This window comes from Somniosus microcephalus, chromosome 28 (assembly GCF_052327205.1).
Source record: "Somniosus microcephalus isolate GS21.2 chromosome 28, FLI_Smic_1.0, whole genome shotgun sequence".
Taxonomy (NCBI): Eukaryota; Metazoa; Chordata; class Chondrichthyes; order Squaliformes; family Somniosidae; genus Somniosus; species Somniosus microcephalus.
Genome location: NC_141014.1, coordinates 30,536,971 through 30,557,925, shown reverse-complemented (window position 1 = coordinate 30,557,925; position 20,955 = coordinate 30,536,971). Strand labels below are relative to the sequence as shown.

The 20,955-nt window shown below is 46.2% G+C and overlaps 1 protein-coding gene across 5 annotated transcripts in view; it reads right to left on the bottom strand.

Annotated features, from left to right (window-relative positions):
* Window positions 1-20,955, bottom strand: part of LOC147099493 (serine/threonine-protein phosphatase 6 regulatory subunit 3-like) — a 108,380-nt gene that overhangs the window by 71,255 nt on the left and 16,170 nt on the right. For all 5 annotated transcript variants that reach the window (XM_085969681.1, XM_085969678.1, XM_085969679.1 and 2 more), the window contains exon 2: window positions 11,893-12,125. In XM_085969681.1, the coding sequence (XP_085825807.1) occupies window positions 11,893-12,119 (227 nt within the window). In that variant the 5' untranslated portion in view covers window positions 12,120-12,125. The remainder of the gene's footprint in view (window positions 1-11,892; window positions 12,126-20,955) is intronic.

Below are 20,955 nucleotides of genomic sequence, written 5' to 3'. Positions count from 1 at the left end.
TGATGGTGTAGGATGGGCCCCAATTTCCACACACAGGGAGATCAAACCTCTCAAAGCTGGCAGCCTTTGCTTAAGTGAGTACCACTCTCACCCGAGTCAGAAGGTTGTGGGTTCAATTCACTCCAGAGACTCGAGTACAAAAATCCAGGCCGACACTCCCAGTGCAGTACTGAGGGAGTGCCGCACTGTCGGAGGTGCCAATATTTACCACTCAATCAACATCACTATACAAGACAGATTATCCGGTTATTATAATATTGCTGTTTGTGGGAGCTTGCCGTGTGCAAATTGCCTGCCGCGTTTCCTACATTACAACAGTGACTACACTTCAAAAAGTACTTCATTGGCTGAAAAGTGCTTTGGGACGCCCGGTGGTCGTGAAAGGCGCTATATAAATACAAGTCTTTTTTTTCTTTTTACTTCAAGGTGTGCGAAGCACCTTGAAGCTTTTTACTATATGATGTTGTACAAGTTTTAAGTATGTATCAAAATTTAAGAAATAAAAACAGAAAATACTTGTGATTACAATAAGTAGCCTTTTAAATAAAAATCCACACCCCTTTGAAAGAAAGACTTGCATTTATCGGCCAGGACACCGGGGATAACTACCCTGCTCTTCGCCAAATAGAGCCATGGGATCTTTTACGTCCACCTGAGGGGGCAGACATGGCCTCGGCTTAACGTCTCATCCGAAAGACGTCACCTCCGACAGTGCAGCGCTCCCTCAGCACTGTAGTACAGTAAACTCTTGTTTAAATGGCACTTAATCATCCAGAATACTTTAATAACCGGCAAAATAGATGACCGGTAATCTTGCCGAATCCATCCAGCACTCGTTTTGCCGAGTCCGAGTCTCCCGCGGTGGCCGAGTTAATCAGTGGTTTTTATTTTTGTTTGTGTTAAAAATTGCCTTGGTAGGTAGACCTCTCTGTTATCCAGAATTTTTCATCAACCGGCACCATCCTGGTCCCATGGGTGCCGGATATGAAAGAGTTTACTGTAACTTTTTTTTAATAAGGCAAACATGGCAACCACAGGAAACTCTCTGTTAACCGGCAATATTCAGGAGTAGGTTCAGGTAAGTTTTACTTCATATTAGTGGCCGTTCCTGGATCTGTGGCCGTGTAACTGGGGTTCCTGCACTTGTTGCTAAGCAACAGGGACGCTTTGTCTGTGGCCGGAGTTCCTGCACAACAGGGAAGCCTGGATTTGTTGCTGTGTACGGGGCTCTCGTACCTTTTAAACTATACCTCTCTGTAATCCGGACTTTTTGATAAACTGGCACCATGCCGGTCCCGTTGGTGCCGGATAATAAAGAGTTTCCTGTATTCTGCATCAGTGACATCAGCGGCCGGACCTGCTGTGATTTCCAGCAAAAAAAAAGTTTTTTGTCTGTTTTTTGGTTTTTCACACAGACCCCAGCATCTGCAACATTTGACCCCTTGTGACCCCACCTCATTGTTCTTTGATGTAATGTTTTCCTGACTAACCTGTTTGGACACCATTCACACTTTTGATTGCTGTGATTATCTCTCTGCTGAGGTGTGATAAATGGCAGTTAGAAAGATTACCTGTAAACATCTGACATTATTCTCTGACTATATAAGCTGTGTCTTTATGCATCTCTCCACTTCACCTGACGAAGGAGCAGCGCTCCGAAAGCTTGGGACTTCAAATAAAGCTGTTGGACTATAACCTGGTGTTGTGTGACTTCTTACATTTGTCCACCCCATTCCAACTCCGGCATCTCCACACCATCTTAAAAAGAGCCACAAGATGAACCCGTTTGTATTTTTTCGGGTGCTGTTAGTTGGGGAGGAACTTTGGCCCGGACACAAGAACTCCCAGCTCTGCTAATAGTACTGTACCGTGAGCTGCATAATGTCTGCCTGATTCACAGAAACGGGCATGCAGGTTTAATGCTTCATCGGATGGATGGATGGCATTTCTAACAATTCAGCTCTCCCTCACTACAGCACTGGAGTATCAGTCTCGATTATGAGCTGAAACCTTGGTACACTGCACAAATCCATGATTGACTGGCCCAAATGCAAGATTGCCAACAATTGTCACACATTATAAATTTCATAAAATCAGGAGCATCATCCTGACGTTAATTTATAACTTGCTTTGGTTTATACTTAAAATCTACTGCAGGGGGCAGAAACAAAGAGAATGAAATGTAAATTTAGGAGTGATTTTCAATTACTATCAGGATTACTGCTTTAGCATGACTAAAATTCCATTTTTATTACGGGATTTTTTTACCAGTGTTTTGGGATCACATTCTGTAACTCTGCCCATTTATAATGAGGTTCTAGTGGTTTATGGTGTTTGAATAAATAAATTCAGTTTTTATTACCTGAGATTTAGTATTTTTTTTTAAAACTGTGATCTGAGCAAAAAGTGCACAATTAGCAGCTTTGATCATTTGCGGTAACTTAACGGACACAATAGAGGGCACACAAATATTCAGGCCAACAATAATATTTACCTCGAATCATTTCTCATCCTCCTATTAACACAGCAATTAAATTCAAAGAAGCCCGACCGCAAGTAATGAAAGGAATCTTTGCCCGCGGGGGGGGGGGGGGGGGGGGGGTCGGTGCATTAAAGGGATGTGCAAAAGAATTACATTGACATGGCAATTTCACTTTGAGAGCTCGCAGGGTGACTGCGGTGACAAATGGAAAACTACCACACTGGTCCAGTAAGTGTTTCTCTAAAGGTGGGACTCAGGCAGATTGTTAGGAATGAGAGGGTTGTCCTATAAGGAGAGATCGGGCCTGCACGCACTGGAGTTTAGAAGAATGAGAGGTGATCTCATTGAATCATACAAGATTCTGGGTGAGATTGACAGGGTAGATGCCGAGAAGTTGTTTCCCCCTGGCTGGAGAGGTTAGAATTAGGGGGCACAGTCTCAGGATAAGGGGTCGGCCATTTAAGACTGAGATGAGGAAGAATTTCTTCACCCAAAGGGTTGTGAATCTTTGGAATTCTCTGCCCCAGAGGGCTGTGGATGCTCAGTCGTTGAGTATATTCAAGGCTGAGATCGATAGATTTTTGGACTCTAGGGGAATCAAGGGATATGGGGATCAGGCGGGAAGGTGGAGTGGAGGTCGATGATCAGCCATGATCTTATTGAATGGCGGAGCAGGCTCGAGGGGCCGTATGGCCGACTCCTGCTCCTGTTTCTTACGTTCTAACAGAGGGAGGGGAGCTTTACTCTGTGTATAACAATGCTTGATGCTCACATTGGGATTCTGAATTGGAAAGTGGTCCATTTCCCCAATTTTAATATCCCTCGCCAGGATGCACATGAAAGAGTTGAAAAAAATAAAGCAAGAATCACAGAATCACACAGAAACCCCACAGTGCAGATAGAGGCCATTTCGGCCCATCGAGCCTGCACCGACACATATCCCACCCGATCCCCGTAACCCCTACACCAACACATATCCCACCCGATCCCCGTAACCCCTACACCAACACATATCCCACCCTATCCCCGTAACCCCACGTATTTAATCCCCCTAACACTAAGGGTCAATATTTTTTTTTATCATAGCCAATCAACCTAACCTGCACATCTTTGGACTGTGGGAGGACACCGGAGCACCCGGAGGAAACCCACGCAAACACGGGGAGAATGTGCAAACTCCACACAGACAGTCACCCGAGGCCGGATTCGAACCCGGGTCTCTGGCGCTGTGAAGCAACAGTGCTAACCACTATGCCACCGTGCTGCAATAAAACGAATGATTGTGCCAGGAGGTTCCATCCCCCTTTAAATGTTCACTATCCACACACTACATCGCTTAATTCAAAGCCACAGTTGAAATTAGCTCATCAAATTTCTTTAGCACTAAATTCTCCCTTTGCTCTGCTGCTCAATTCAAATTATTGGAGAATTTGAGTTTTTTTAAGCGCAAAATTGACTTTGAATTCTCAGTAGACTGCATACTAGGGAGTACTCTGGCAACAACTTGTATTTATATAGTACTTCGAACGTAAAAAATGTCCCACGGCGCTTCACAGGAGCGTTATCAAACACAAGTTGACACCAAGCCACATAAGGAGATATTAAGGCAGGTCAAAAAGGTAGGTTTTAAGGAGCGTCTTAAAGGAGGAAAGAGAGGTAGAGGGGCGGAGAGGTTCAGGGAGGGAATTCCAGAGCTTAGGGTTTTTGGTAGCTGAAGGCACAGCCACCAATGGTTGAGCGATTAAAATCAGGGATGCTCAAGAGGCCAGAATTGAAGGAGCGCAGATATCGCGGGGGAGGGTGGGGGGGGGGGTTTGTGGGGCTGGAGGAGATTACAGAGATTGGGAGGGGCGAGGCCATGGAGGAATTTGAAAACAAGGATGAGCGTTTTAAAATCGAGGAGTTGCCTAACTGTTGTTTAGCAGGCCAACTGTGGCTCGAGAAGGTGCTGTTACAGCTCTCCCACTTGGATCTGACCCAATCTCATTGGTTTCAAATGATCCTGCTGCACTCCCAATCCCAGATTTTCACACGGGAGGTTGGGCATCTAAATAATAAAGTTGTTGATAAAATAGCGGAGGTCAATCTACTGAGCACTCAGCCCATGACATCAGGGGATGATTGGCCAGTATCACTTTATGGAAGTTTACCAAATTAAACACTGGCAGAGAGCAGCACGTGGAGCGGAGTTCACACTGCACACGTGGGAAAGGCTGCATGACAGCAACTGAAGGAAGGAGATTAAATATAAATATTTTTACTTTTGAAGATTTGACTCAAAATAACTTGCATTTGTATTGCATCTTTAACATCGAAAAACATCCCAAGGCACTTCACAGGAGCGTTGGCAGACAAAACTGACAACAAGCCAAAAAGAAAGATATTAGGATGGGTGACTTAAAAGTTTGGTCAAAGCGCTAAGTTTTAAGGAGCATCTTGAAGGAGTAGAGGATTAGGAAATGCCAGAGCTTAGGGCCGAGACGGTTGAAGTTCTTGGAGGACACTCATCCATGCCCGTTACCTCTAGACTCGACTATTCCAATGGTCTCTTGACCGGCCTCCAACCTGCCACCCTCCGGAAACTTGAGCTCATCCAAAAATCTGCTGCCCGTGTCCGAACTCACACCAAGTCCTGTTCACCCATCGACCCTGTGCTCACTGACCTACACTGGCTCCCGGTCCAGCAACACCTCCATTTTAAAATTTTCATCCTGGTGTTCAAACCCCTGTATGGCTTCGCACCTCCCCATCTCTTTTGGTCATCTGTCCCAATATCCCCTTATGTGGCTCGGTGTCAAATGTTGGCCGATAACGCTCCTGTGAAGCGCCATGGGACATTTTACTACGATAAAGGCGCTATATAAATGCAAGTTGCTGTTGACCGAAGAGTCATGGGTGGGTTTTGAGAGGAGGGGGGTGATGACGGCAGATTTGAAAGGGATCACAGAAACCCCACAGTGCAGATAGAGGCCATTTCGGCCCATCGAGCCTGCACCGACACATATCCCACCCGATCCCCGTAACCCCTACACCAACACATATCCCACCCTATCCCTGTAACCCCACGTATTTAATCCCCCTAACACTAAGGGTCAATTTATCATAGCCAATCAACCTAACCTGCACATCTTTGGACTGTGGGAGGAAACCGGAGCACCCGGAGAAAACCCACGCAAACACGGGGAGAATGTGCAAACTCCACACACAGTCACCCGAGGCCGGATTCGAACCCAGCGTCTCTGGTGCTGTGAAGCAACAGTGCTAACCACTATGCCACCGATGGGGGGACAGCACCAGAGGAGAGGGAACCGTTTACACAGAAACATAGAAGATAGGAGCAGGAGTAGGCCATTCGGCCCCTCGAGCCTGCTCCGCCATTCAATGAGATCATGGCTGATCATCCAAATTCAGTACCCTGTCCCTGCCTTCTTCCCATATCCCTTGATCCCTTTAGCCTTAAGAAATATATCCAACTCCTTCTTGAATATATTTACTGAACTGGCCTCCACCACCCTCTGTGGCAGAGAATTCCACAGGTTCACCACTCTCTGGGTGAAGAAATTCCTCCTCATTTCAGTCCTAAATGGCTTACCCCTTATCCTTAGACTATGACCCCTGGTTCTGGACTCCCCAGCCATCAGGAACATCCTTCCTGCATCTAGTCTGTCCAGGTCTGACAGAATTTTATAGGTTTCGATGAAATCCCTTCTCAATCTTCTAAACTCCAGTGAGTATAAGCCCAATTGACACAATCTCTCCTCATACGTCATTCCTGCCATCCCAGGTATCAGCCTGGTGAATCTTCGCTGCACTCCTTCCATGGCAAGAATGTCCTTCCTCAGATACAATATCAGCTAGCATGGGGTCAGGAAGGCAAAATGTGTGGTCAGCACTTTAGTGGGAACAGGGTTAAGAAAGCAGGAGGTGGATCTCATGGACAAGATGAGCTTGGCGAGGGCATATGGGGAGCTAGGAGAGAAACTAGAGAAAGATGCAAGTTCGGGGCTACGACAAGGGAGGGATGCAGCAGAGACAGCTGAACGGATGGTCTGAATCTGCAGCTTATAAATTCCTCATGGCAACAGTTTAATATTTCATGGTTTATGTATTTAAAGACAAGTTTGGTGAAGAGGCACTAACAATTTGGCTCAGTCAGTGGTACTCGCGCCTCTGAGTCATTGCTGACTCGAGCACGCAACTAGTCAGCCACTTCCTTGCAGTGCTGAAGCGCTGGGCAGTTGGGAGATGTGTTTTATGGATGAGACGTCAAACCCAGGCAGCATCTGCCTGCTCGGGTAAAAGATCCCGCAGCGCTATTTGGAGAGCAGCAGGTAACTCTCCTGATGTGCTGCCAATGTTCCTCCCTCAATGAACAACGTCAAGAACTGATTATCTGGCCGTCCGTGCATTTGCTGCTTATGACAGCGAGCTGCATGCAAAATGTCTGCTGCACTTGGCTGCAAAGGAGAAGTTCAGAAAGTAATCCATTGGTTGTAAAGCCATTTCAGATGTTTTGAGGATGTGAAAAGCGCTATAAACTTACCGAAAATCTTGGCTTCGTGAGATTGGAACGAAAATGCCCGCCTTGTTTTTCAACGTTTCAGCCAGTAGCAAACGACGATGTGAATCCGACCCCCGGGAGAGATGGCTGAATGCTCTGCATCAGTAGGTGAGGACCGAGTCGGCCTCGGCTATGGTACCCCCTCCAATTGAAGTGGGTACCAACCAACGTTCCCTTTAAGCTGCGTGACCACGCAGCTCTCTGGAGGTCCCGCGCAGCCGGTGGGCCGGCTTATAAATTGAAAGAAACCGCGTACGCATGGAATTGTAAAGGGGCTGCACGGACTGAAAAAAATTAAAGGGAGCATTGATACCAACACTTGCCCGAACAGTGCTGGCAGCCCTTAGGTGAGGTACCTGAGGGCTGGTGGAACTGTACCAATGAGTCAGTTCCTTCAGGAGAGCAGGAGCAAAAATGAAGGTACTCTTGAATGCTCCACAGTGGCTGCTTTCACAAGGACGTAGCGGCAGAACACTGCTTAGGGTTGGGAAGATGGAGATAGAAAAATACCTCAAATACAAATAGGGGCAGACGATACTTATCCAATGGGGGTACTCGACATAACATAAATGATATGGTTACGAGCCGATTTCGATGTGTCCACCCACTGAATAAATACTGGCTCCAACAGGCATCACCCCATAGCTTTGATTAGAAACATTATACAGATAGAGACCAAGGAAAATAAGGTCATTTTATAATGCATTACATCAGTGACCAAAATAATCACTTATTTCCTCAGATTTCCTTTTTTTTTGTAGGTGGAGGGGGAGAGAATAAAGTGAACTCATTATTAATTACTCAGAAGCTCTCTAAAAATAAATCTAATGCCAGTCTAATACTGAGCCATATAAACCACCGATATGATCAGCAGTCTGTGTTGAGTTAGCTGATGACAGCTGAGCTCTAAAGGTCGCCAGTGACTCTGGCCCAGGGAGGTGATGGGCAATAGGATATGGACAGCAGAATTTTGGATGAGCTGAAGATCACAGAGGATGGGAGGCTGGCCAGGACAAAATTGGAGCATCAAGCCTGGGGGTGACAAAGGCATGAGGTTTTCAGCAGAGGAGGAGCTGCCCATATTATTGAGGTGGAAATAGGCGTCCATTTGTGATGGAGAGGATACGGGGTCGGAAACTCAGCTTGGCTCGAATATCTGAGGCTACAGATGTTTGTTTCAGCCCGAGATCGTTGCTGGGGGGAACAATGGAATCGATGGCAAGGGTATGGAGTTTGCGTTGAGGGCCGAAGATGGTGGCTTTGGTTTTCCCAATGTTTAGCCGGAGGAGATGGCAGCTCGTCCAAGACTGGATGTCGGGCAAGCAGTCCGACAACATGGAGGCAGTGGAAGGGTCAAGACGCATGGTGGAGAGGTAGAGTTGGGTGCCATCAGCATACATGTGAATGGTGACCCCATGTCTGCAGAGGATGTTGCCAAGGAGCAGCGTAGATAAGGAAAAGGATAGGGCCAAGAATAGATCCTTGGGGGACTCTGGAGTTAATGGTGTATGGGTGGGAAGAGAAGCTATCATTGGGGATGGCCTGGTGATGGATCGGATTGATACGAGTGGGAGAGGTAAGCGAGAGCAGTTCCACTGGGCTGGACAACGAAGATCAGACAGTGGAAGAGAATGGTGTGATTGACTATGTCAAAGGCTGCAGAGGGGTCAAGGAAGGATAATCCACTATGGTCACAGTCACAGAGAACGTTGTCCGTGGCTCTGTTTAGGGCTGCGTCGGTGCTGTGGGAGGGTGGAAAACTAATTGCAGAGATTCAAACGGAGTTGTGGGAAAGATGGGCACTGATCTGGAAGTGACAACACGTTGAAGGATCTTCGAGGCGCAAGGTTGGAGATAGGGCAGTAGTTAACAAGGAAAGGTGTCAAGGGTGGATTGATGACAGCGGTTTTGAAAAGAAGGCGCATAGTGGCTGAGGAGCGGGAACCATTTAGAACGTCAGCTAGTCTGGATCAGTAATCAGTGACTTCCTGCTTGAAAGTGCGGGTGTACATGACGGGTGGGGGCAGGATTGGGCTCGGGCTAAGCTGTGATGCCTTTATGGTCATAAGAACATAAGAAATAGGAGCAGGAGTAGGCCATTCGGCCCCTCGAGCCTGCGCCGCCATTCAATAAGACCATGGCTGATCTTCAACCTCATCTCCACTTTCCTGCACTATCCCCATATCCCTCGATTCCCTTAATATCAAAAAAATCAATCTCTGTCTTGAATATACTCAACGACTGAGCCTCCACAGCCCTCTGGGGTAGAGAATTCCAAAGACTCACCACCCTCAGTGAAGAAATGTCTCCTCATCTCAGTCCTAAATGGCCGACCCCTTATTCTGAGACTGTGACCCCTGGTTCTAGACTCCCCAGCCAGGGGAAACATCCTCCCTGCATCTACCCTGTCAAACCCTGTAAGAATTTTGTATATTTCAATGAGATCACCTCTAATTCTTCTAAACTCCAGGGAATATAGGCCTAGTCTACTCAATCTCTCCTCATAGGACAATCCCATCATCCCAGGAATCAGTCTGGTCAAGTACTCTACTGCTGCTCACAGTCCAGACTCGCATACGAGAGAGCAGGCACTAGGATGAGATGAGAGTACGCCTGGTGTCTGTGAAATCATACTTAGCAACAACCAGTTACTACTGGAGAAAAAGGGATTACAATTTAGAGAGAAATAAAAATGGCTCAGATGATCACAAATCAAAAGACCAAAGATTTATTCTGTCTGAATGTTAAAGCTGTTTTACGGTCTACAATCCTCTGGCAACAGTTAGTGGGCTCTGGATTTTACTTTCAAAAAAGTCGCAGACCTCTTCCGATACTGTTGCTCAATACCATAATGTAGAGCTCACAGGATATTGGGTTATTTTCAGAAACGGAGGTCAAGAATTCACCACCCACACAGTAAGGTACCTCTCATTTTTTTTAGAAGCAAGACTGACCAAAGTTCACGCAAATTCAGCCGGACTGCAGATGGATTTCATGCTACCTCGTTACTGGCCGTAACACGCCCTAACACACGCTCGTGTGCGCTAGTGCTGGAGATCGAACATTTGCATGCACACAATCCACGAGCGGACAAGGCCTGTTGTTTAGTGAGACTCCCGAACGAGGAGCCATGGTCCATTATGCTAGGTTCGAGAGAGAGAGAGACGGAATCTAGGGAAGTTAAAGTCGTGGCTAAAACAAGGCAAGCTTAGGGGAGGCGGCAAGGGTGCCTGGCAATCAGGTAAGCCTAAGTCCCTGGAGGGAAATTCTGCCTCCTGAAAAAGGAGGTGGCTGTGGAGAAAATTGTCAGTAAAATAAGAAAGGGAAAAAAATTCTGATGAACAACAGTGATACCAGTCTCAGGATTTCAAAGTCTGCACATTGTTGGAGTAAGGGGGTGGGGGAGGTAAGAAGCTTGAGGTCCTAGGAATGAACAAGACAGAGATGGTGCAATGAGCTGACTTCAAGACAACACATATGGAAATCAAACTAGGTTAGATATTAAAATTCATGATTTAAAGATTCATGTGTCGATATGAATGCACATCCATAATTCCCATAACTTTGTTTGAGTGGGAAAGCAACCCGGGTACACTAGGAGGAAACATAATTGTGCTCTTCAGCTTCTTGCTCAGTCAGTAAATGCACTGCCTGGTGTGAAATTGAGACACATGGACCAAGGTGGTCCAAGAACTGATCCCTTCCGTGTGCGGAGCCAGCAGACTCCATTTCAAAAAGGTATAGCTGTGGGCTGGGAGAGGAAAAAAAAAAGATAACCAAGGTTCCTACTCCTAATCACTACCTCAATACCTGCTAGAAAGTGCACCAGCGCGGACACTGGACGAGAAGGGAGTCATAATGCAGTTGAATAGTCTGCCATCATGCTGTGTAGGCAAATACAGGAAACTTTGGTTTATCCGGAGGTTATATGTCCGGAATACTCGAGCTAACGGCAAAAATCAGGAGCAGTTTTCTATAAGTTTTTTTTTTAGTTCTCATTGCTTTTTTTCCCCCCCAGTCAAGCACTGCAAGGTCTGTAGCTATAGCAACAGCTTCAGCTACAGACGCTTGCAGCTGCAGCCGACTGTTTTGAAGCTGTTGCTAAGCAACAGGGTTTGTTGATTCACACGGAGCTTCTCAGTTCCCTATGTTTAAACATTAACTCTGGTGTGTCCGGCACTTTTGATGTTACGGCACCAGCTCGGTCCCGTCAGTGCCGGATATCAGAAAGTTTCCTGTAAATGATTTTTTAAAATTCATTCACGGGATGTGGGCGTCGCCGGCAAGGCCATCATTTATTGCCCATCCCTAATTGCCCTCGAGATGGTGGTGGTGAGCCGCCTTCTTGAATACAACCGAGTACCTTGCTAGGCCATGTCAGAGGGCAGTTAAGAGTCAACCACATTGCTGTGGGTCTGGAGTCACACATAGGCCTAAATAGTGAACCAGATGGGTTTTTAACGGCAATCCGCTAGTTTCGTGGTCACCACTACTGACCATGATTTTATTCCAGATTTATTTAATTAATTGAATTTAATTTCCCCAACTGTTGTGGTGGCATTTAAACTCATGTCTCCAGATTGCCAGTCCAGGCCTCTGGATTACTAGTCCAGTAACATAACCACAATGCTACCAGTCACTTGAATGGGGTACTGAAGGGTAGCCAGTACTTGTGGAATTCACCCCAACAGGACTCAGCACCTTCAACTAAGGAGGAAATTTAAAAAAAAATATAGGGAACACCTCTTCCAATCTAGCGCTAAATGTTATAAAATCATTGCAGGAACTTTGACCTACTCTTCGAACAGGTCTCTCCTCCAGAACCTAGCCCTGTGGAACAACCCCTTACTTGTATCGAACTTTCTCGTCCACATCATCAGATGGCTCCAGGGTGATGCAGGTGACCAGTGCTTCCATGTTGTTTGGCCGTGTCAGGAACTCCACCAGCTTGCGGTTATTGGCCTTGCACTCTTGCAGGACGTCCTCCTCGTCCATAAGTTCAAAGAGCGTGACATCCTCGCGTTCCAGGAGCGTGTCAATGTGCGATGTCGTGTGAAGGTCAAACTTCCAAAACATGATGTGCTGCAGAACACCAAGAATAGAGATGATAAAAATCACATACATAAGTGAACTCTAAATAGTTATAATTGATCATGTATGAAACATAAAACAAATCATGTGCATCGTAATTGGACTGTACCCACAGCACAGGAAACTCTGGATTTACCGGCACCTAAATAACCGGAAATCTCTGTTAACCGGCAAAATTCAGGAGTAGGTTCAGGTAAGTTTTACTTCATATTAGTGGCCGTTCCTGGATCTGTGGCTGTGTAACCGGGGTTCCTGGACTTGTTGCTAAGCAACAGGGACGCTTGGTCTGCGGCCGGGGTTCCTGCACCTGTTGCTAAGCAACAGGGAAGCCTGGATTTGTTGCTGTGTACGGAGCTCTCGTACCTTTTAACTATACCCCTCTAATGACTTTTTGATAAACCGGCACCACGCCGGTCACGGATAAAAAAAAGTTTCCCGTACTGTCTCAGGATTGCGCAAGAAGCATTGCTCCCTTTAACTTTTTTTTGGTCACGCGCGGCCCCTTTAACAGGCTGCGCAGCCCATCCAAATTCTGCACATGCGCCATTTTCTGTTTAAAAGCCAGTGAGCCAGCTGCGCGGGAGGTCCAGCGCGCTGCACAGCCGCACAGCTTGAATGGAGCATTGTCGACAGGGCCTCCACCACCTGGTAGGACAAGGGCAGCAGGTGCAGGGGAACTCCGTCACCTCCAAGTCTCTCACCATCCCAACTCCATCATTGCCAAGTCCCTGGAACTCCCTCTCCAGCAGCACTGCGGGAGTACTTTCACCACACGGACTACAGCGGCTCAAGTAGGCTCACCACCACCTTCGAGGGATGGGCAATAAATGCTGGCCTTGCCAGCAAAGCCCACACTCCGAGAATGAATTTTTTAAAAAACAAGTAGGGATTGAAAATTGGATGAATAGGTAAGCAGCAGCTGTGTACAGAACAGCAAGAGCAGAGGCCTAGGGGAGAAAATTGGCATGGAGGGGAAATCCTGGAGGGAGAGATTCACTTGGAAAATGGGGATGCCCTCCTGATGACTCAGTTGGTGAATGCAGCATGTAACTGAACCGTACAGGTGTGCCCGTGGGGTAGAACGGGGACAATTTGCCATTGTTTTCAAATCCCTCCATGGCCTCACCCCCTCCTTATCTCTGTAATCTCCTCCAGCCTGATAATCCCCATGACCTCTGCGCTCCGTCTTTTGAACAACCCGATTTTAAATACTCCACCACTGGCGGCCGTGCCTTCAGCTGCGTAGGTCCTAAGCTCTGGACTTCCCTCCCTAAACCTCTCCGCCTCTCTCTTCCTTTAAGACTCTCCTTAAAACCTACCTCTTCGACCAAGCTTTTGATCATCCGTCCCAACATCTCCTTATATGGCTCGGTATTAAATTTTGCTTTTTTGATAAAACATCCCGAGGTGCGTCACAGGAGCGTGATCACGTTAAAGGCACTATATATAAGTTGTTGTTTCTGCACGTGTGTAGATCTTGGGCAAGACGAGACAATCAAGTGGCTTAGTCAAGCAGGCACCATCAGCAAGCTGATTGCAACGACGGTAGTGAATCTTTGGAATTCTCTACCCCAGAGGGCTGTGGATGCTCAGTCATTGAGTAGATTCAAGGCTGCGATCGATAGATTTTTGGACTCATGGGGAATCGAGGGATATGGGGATTGGGCGGGAAAGTGGAGTTGAGGTCGAAGGTCAGCCTTGATCTTATGGAATGGCGGAGCAGGCTCGAGGGGGCCGTAGGGCCTACACCTGCTCCTAATTCCTATTATCTTTTGTTATGAACACAGAGTAGCCAATTAATACAGGCCAGTATTCACAGCACAACTGTTGTTTATAGGTGTTTATTCAGAAAAGTGAGGTTTAACATTCAGTTTGTTAAACACTTGTACTAAAAAAAAATTGCATTTCTATAGCGCCTTTCATGACCATTGGACATCCCAAAGTGCTTTACAGCCAATGAAGTACTTTTTGAATTGTAGTCACAATTGTAAAGCAGCCAATTTGCACACAGCAAGCTCCCACAAACAGCAATGTGATAATGACCAGACAATGTTTTTAGTGATGTTAATTGAGGGATAAATATTGGCCCAGGACACCAGGGATAACTCCCCTGCTCTTCTTCGAAATTGTGCAGTGGGATCTTTTACGTCCACCTGAGAGAGCAGACGGGGCCTCGATTTAACGTCTCATCCGAAAGACGGCACCTCTGACAGTGCGGCACTCCCTCAGTGCTGCACTGGGAGTGTCAGCCTAGATTATGTGCTCAAGTCTCTGGAGTGGGACTTGAACCCACAACCTTCTGACTCAGAGGCAAGGGTGCTGCCCACTGAGCCACAGCTGACACATCACCTCACCCTTGTAATGGTGCTGGTCAGGAGCAAAGTTCAGAGAAAAACAAGTTTAACTATTTCAGAATTTCTTGCAGAAATTCATTTCAATAAATTGGTGAAACGTACACGTGACAGCTTTATTTTGCATGAAAGTGGCGCTTTTAAGAAACATACCAAGTCTATTATTTTCCTCCCAGCACATCCAAAGGGACCAGGTTCAAAAAGCAAATATCCAGTTGCAGTTGATCTCAATTTTGGCTTGCATTTATTGCCAGGGACCTTAGTAAAGGCCCAGCTACAAACTGCGTGTCACTTTTGGATGCCCATCCTCATTTTATTTTCCAAGAGGGAACTAGATGTAATATCTCCAAATTTGCAAACGACACAAAGCTGGGTGGGCGTGTGTGCTGTGAGGAGAATGCCGAGAAACTACAGGATGATTTGGACAGGTTGGGCGATTGGGCAGAAGCATGGCAGATGCAATATAACGTGGATAAATGTGAGGTTCTCTACTTTGGTGTCAAAAACAGGAAGGCAGATTATTATCTGAATGGCAATAGATTGGGAGAAGGGGAAGTGCAACGAGACCTGGGAGTCCTTGTGCACCAGTCGCTGAAGGTAAGCATGCAGGTGCAGCAGGCGGTTAAGAAGGCAAATGGTATGTTGGCCTTCATAGCGAGAGGGTTTGAGTACAAGAACAAGGATGTCTTGCTGCAGTTGTACAGGGCCTTGGTGAGACCACACCTTGAGTATTGTGTGCAGTTTTGGTCGCCTTATCTGAGGAAGGATATTCTTCCCATGGAAGGAGTTCTGCGAAGATTCACCAGGCTGATACCTGGGATGGCAGGAATGACGTATGAAGAGAGATTGGGTCGATTGGGCTTGTACTCGCTGGAGTTTAGAAGAATGAGAGGGGATCTCATTGAAACTTATAAAATTCTGGCAGGACTGGACAGACTAGATGCAGGGAGGATGTTCCCGATGGTCGGGGAACTAGGGGTCACAGTCTAAGGATAAGGGGTAGGCCTTTTAGGACAGAAATGAGGAGGAATTTCTTCACCCAGAGAGTGGTGAACCTGTGGAATTCTCTACCACAGAAGGCGGTGGAGGCCAGTTCATTAAATATATTCAAGAAGGAGTTGGATATATTTCTTAAGGCTAAAGGGATCAAGGGGTATGGGGAGAAGGCAGGGACAGGGTACTGAATTTGGATGATCAGCCATGATCGCATTGAATGGCGGAGCAGGCTAGAGGGGCCGAATGGCCTACTCCTGCTCCTATCTTCTATGTTTCTATGTTTTGGGTCTGATCTCAAACCGGTGTTGAATTGGATGATTTCATTTGGGGTAGCAGTGTGGTGTTAGAATTGGCCTCAGAACCACTGGGTGGATGGGAGGTGGAGAACAGCATCAGGCAAGGCTCCTGTTCCAGGTCCCTCCTGAGTCAGAAGGTTGTGGGTCCAAGTTCCACTCCAGAGACTTTAAACACAAAATGACACTCCCTGTTCAGTACTGAGGGAGCTCCGCTGCACTGTCGGAGGTTCCGCCTTACGGATGAGACATTAAACCGAGGCCCCCCATCAGGTGGACATAAAAAATCCAGCGCACTATTTCGGAGAAGCGCAGGGTAGTTTTTCCCCCAGTGTCCTGGCCAATATTTATCCTTCAACCACCATCACTAAAACAGATTACCTGGTCATTATTACATTGCTGTTTGTGGGACCCGGCTGTGCGCAAATTGGCTGCCGCGTTTCCTGCATTACAACAGTGACTCCACTTCAAAAAGTACTTCATTGGCTGTAAAGCACTTGGGAACATCCAGAGGTCGCATATAAAAGTAAACTTCCTTTTTCCTTCTGCGAAGTGCACACATCTGGGTATTGGGTAATGCCTAGATTAAATTCACCTGTAATTCCCTCCCAACCCATGGTCGATAGACTGCCCGTATCCACTGTCTCTCTCATGTAATAGCAGTAGGCAATCAACCTAGGTAGCTAAGTGCTACAGGGAGTGGTGGAGCTGCACCCCGGGATGAGTCACTGCCCTCAGCAAAGAAACAACAATGAAGAGGGAAAAAAAAATACAAGACTTCACACACTGATGGAGACATGCTCAAATAAAACTAAGGGGGATCTACAACCTGTTGGGTCAAGGAAGGGAACAATGGAAATCAAAATATGCACACACACACGCACACTTCAAATAACCGAGCACTCACTGTCCAGCCTTATCCATAAAGAAAAGAAAGATTTGCATTTATATAGCACCTTTCACGACCACCAGATGTCCCAAAACACTTTAAGCCAATGAAGTACTTTCTGAAGTGGAGTCACTGTTGTAATGTAGGAAACGTGGCAGCCAATTTCCAAACAGCAAGATCCCACAAACAGCAATGTGATAATGATCAGATAATCTGTTTTAGTGATGTTGATTGAGGGATAAATATTGGCCAGGACACCGGGGAGAACTCCCCTGCTCTTCTTCGAAATAGTGCTATGGAATCTTTTACGTCCACCCGAGAGAGCAGACAGGGCCTCGGTTTAACGTCTCATCCGAAAGACGGCACCTCTGACAGTGCAGCACTCCCTCAGCACTGCACTGGAGCGTCGGTCTAGATTTTTGTGCTCAAGTCCCTGTAGTGGGATTTGAACCCACAACCTTCTGACTCAGAGGCGAGAGCGCTACCCACTGAGCCACGGCCAATTGGCGAGAGCTACCAGCAATTGGCAACATCCACGGAACGGGACTGCAGTACGGGCGAGCCAGGAAATTGGAGGTGGGGAGGGTAACCAGGGCCAAGCCAGACAGGCGAGCAGACTGCACGGGTGTCTCAAGACGAGTTCTACCATTTGTAGCCAGCGCTATAAAAAGGAAGAGAGTCATAATAGACAACTCTGCACTACATCTCAAAATAATGTTTGGTTTTGAAATGAATAGCTCTGCTGCAGCATGCGTGAAGACTGATTGAAGTCGGGGATGGATTTGGACGAGTTTAAAAAGATTGCGCTCTCCAGTTTCAAGGCAGATGCGATGGATCGTATAGCCCGCTGGAATAGGTTAGTCATTCAAAACTAAAAATTGCACTGCAGTGCATCCCATTTAGATGGCATTTCTCTTGCTCCAACTTCTGCACCCAAAATAGGCAAGATTTTTAATTCAAGTGTTCATTTACCCAACAACTGTTTCCTTCCCCTCCACTTCCATTTTAATAACCGTTCTGAAGACTTGACGGAGTCCTTGCTGGGTATGGTTCCATAGTTGCCCCCCCCCCGGTGCCTCATAGAAGAAGATAGGAGCAGGAGTAGGCCATTCGGCCCCTCGAGCCTGTTCCGCCATTCAATGCGATCATGGCTGATCATCCAAATTCAGTACACTGTCCCTGCCTTCTCTCCATATCCCTTGATCCCTTTAGCCTTAAGAACTATATCTAACTCCTTCTTGAATATATTTAATGAATTGGCCTCTACTGCCTTCTGTGGTAGAGAATTCCACAGGTTCACCACTCTCTGGGTGAAGAAATTCCTCCTCATCTCAGTCCTAAATGGCCTACCCCTTATCCTTAGACTGTGACCCCTGGTTCTGGACCCCCCCCCCCCCCCGCCATCGGGAACATCCTTCCTGCATCTAGTCTGTCTAGTCCTGTTAGAATTTTATAAGTTTCAATGAGATCCCCTCTCATTCTTCTAAACTCCAGCGAGTATAAGCCCAATCGACCCAATCTCTCCTCATACGTCATTCCTGCCATCCCAGGTATCAGTCTGGTGAATCTTCGCTGAACTCCCTCCATGGCAAGAACATCCTTCCTCAGATAAGGCGACCAAAACTGCACACAATACTCAAGGTGTGGTCTCACCAAGGCCCTGTACAACTGCAGCAAGACATCCTTGTTCCTGTACTCGAACCCTCTCGCTACGAAGGCCAACATACCATTTGCCTTCTTAACCACCTGCTGCACCTGCATGCTTACCTTCAGCGACTGGTGCACAAGGACACCCAGGTCTCGTTGCACTTCCCCTTCTCCCAATCTATTGCCATTCAGATAATAATCTGCCTTCCTGTTTTTGACACCAAAGTGGATAACCTTGCATTTATCCACGTTATATTGCATCCGCCATGCTTCGGCCCAATCACCCAACCTGTCCAAATCATACTGAAGTTTCTCGGCATCCTCCTCACAGCACACACGCCCACCCAGCTTTGTGTCGGCCTCACCGCAGATTCGATCATTGACATAGAATACCAACAGTCTATTCAACCAAGGGGGGCATCATGATTGAGCTCAAACTTTATCCTCTCATGTGCTGTCTCCCGAGTGCACGGCCAGCCGGGTTCACTGAACAGGAACCCCATTCAATCTTCTCTTCCCTAACTCTCATGCTATCCCAGCAACTTGGCAGAGACTGGGGGTCGATCCATGAGCTGCCATGGCTCAGCCACTGAAGGAGTTTTATGAGGGAATATGCCATATTTCAAAAAGATACACCATAATGTGAACAGAATGCTGATATTATTAATACATGATATACTGGGTTTAAAAGTCTGGAAAGCCTCGGCGACACAGGCTGCAAACAGAATACAGGCTTCTGAGATAAAGATCAGTTGATAACAAAGTTGCAAATAAGCTTTGAAATGGGAATTAGTTAAAAATACTAAAACAATGAAAGATTGAAGCAAACCATTGGTGCTTCCGAAAGGTCCATGGTTTGCAACCAACACAATGAGAAGGCCCAGTTTAAGGTGTTACAAACTAACACGTAAAACAGAAACACAAACATTAAAAAAGAGGCATGTGCCTTTGAAAAGATGACATCAAGTAAAGAAACACCTGCTGGTCAAATAGTTTTTATGTTAAACTTGGAAAGACAGGAACCATAAGATTAAATATGCAACCAATTGAGATAGCTAGAAATGCATGAAACACTCTGATCAAAGTGTCTTTAATTTAGACATAGTAAAAACCATACCAACAAGGACACATTGAAGATATGACTTCAATAGATGACACCAAGCAATTACATTGTGTTTGTATTGAACTTGGAGCAGCAAGGAGTCACAATGTCTGCTAATAACCAGTAAAGCCAATATTAAGAACTGAATGAAAGCATTTTGTAAGAATGACATCAAATAAAGCCTGTCATTGTTTTTATGATGGTTTTTGGAACACCTAAAGGTAGAGACATAATTATGCATGCAATAGTTCAATTGATAGTAAGATAGAAAGCATTCAAAAGAGGTCTCAATAAAGACAATTAGCTGACATCGGCAAAAAACTTCAAAGAAGAAACCACTGCCAAAAGGGTATAAAAATAAGACCTTTTTAACAGAAAGGCAGAACTCGCTGTACGGGCAAAGCATTTCTCAACTCTTCAGAGGCAGCTCTGTAAGTCTTTAACTATGAATCTCGGGAAGTCAAAGTAATTGATTTTGGTGGATGTTCTGGGTTTAGAAATAAGTAAGAAATGTAACGAAGTAAAGATTTGAGAATAAGGATCTCTGAGAAATAAGAAAAGTAAGCTAATTGTATTTTGAATTGTTAATGTTGCGACTGATTCAACAACTGTTAAATGAATGTTGGCTCTTAAATAAAACTATATATTTTTAGAATTGTCTCAAAGAGTAATTCTGTATAAACTCGTGAACCCAAATTCTGTACACGCTTTTGTAAGGGGTTGCAGAATTCTGGGGGAGTATTCCGGACCCTCATAATATCCGGAAGGTTACAGTCTAGTTCAACTTATTAAAAGTACTATCTGGAGGACGGCAACATCTTCAGTCGTTCCTTTCCTTTAGGGAGAGATAGCCTGAACCTTTAGACCCATTTAAGCATCTTATCGAATTCGGCTATCTCTAACTTAAGTTGAGGGTGAACGTCTGTGGAATACGCCTGGTCTAGGTAGCCCAAAAGGGCTAGGACTGTAATTATCCCTTCAGTTCCTCTCATGCTCTATCCTACTATTTGCAACATTGCTGTGGGCCTTTGCCCTTCACCTTGGCTCCTATCCATTGATATTAAAAGGCACATTCTCTCCTCGCTCTCCACATCTCAGTTAACAAGACAGCAAGAGTCTTCCCCTTAGGCTATCAGCTGTGGCTCACAATGCAAGTATCATCTTATCATGATACAGTACTTGCACTTATACCGCTCTTTCTTCACACTGTGTCAGCTGTGGCTCAGTTGGTAGCACTCTCACCTCGGAACCAGCAGGTTGTGCGTTCAAGTCCCACTCCAGACGCTTGAGCACAAAAAATCTAGGCTGACCCTCCCAGTGCAGTACTGAGGGAGTACTTCACTGTCGGAGGTTCCGTCTTTCAGATGAAACGTTAAACCGAGGCCCCGTCTGATCCCTCGGGTGGACGTAAAAGATCCCATGGCACAATTTTGAAGAGGAGCAGGGGAGTTATCCCCGGTGTCCTGGCAAATATTCATCCCTCAATCAACATAACAAAAACAGATTATCTGGTCATTATCACATTGCTGTTTGTGGGAGCTTG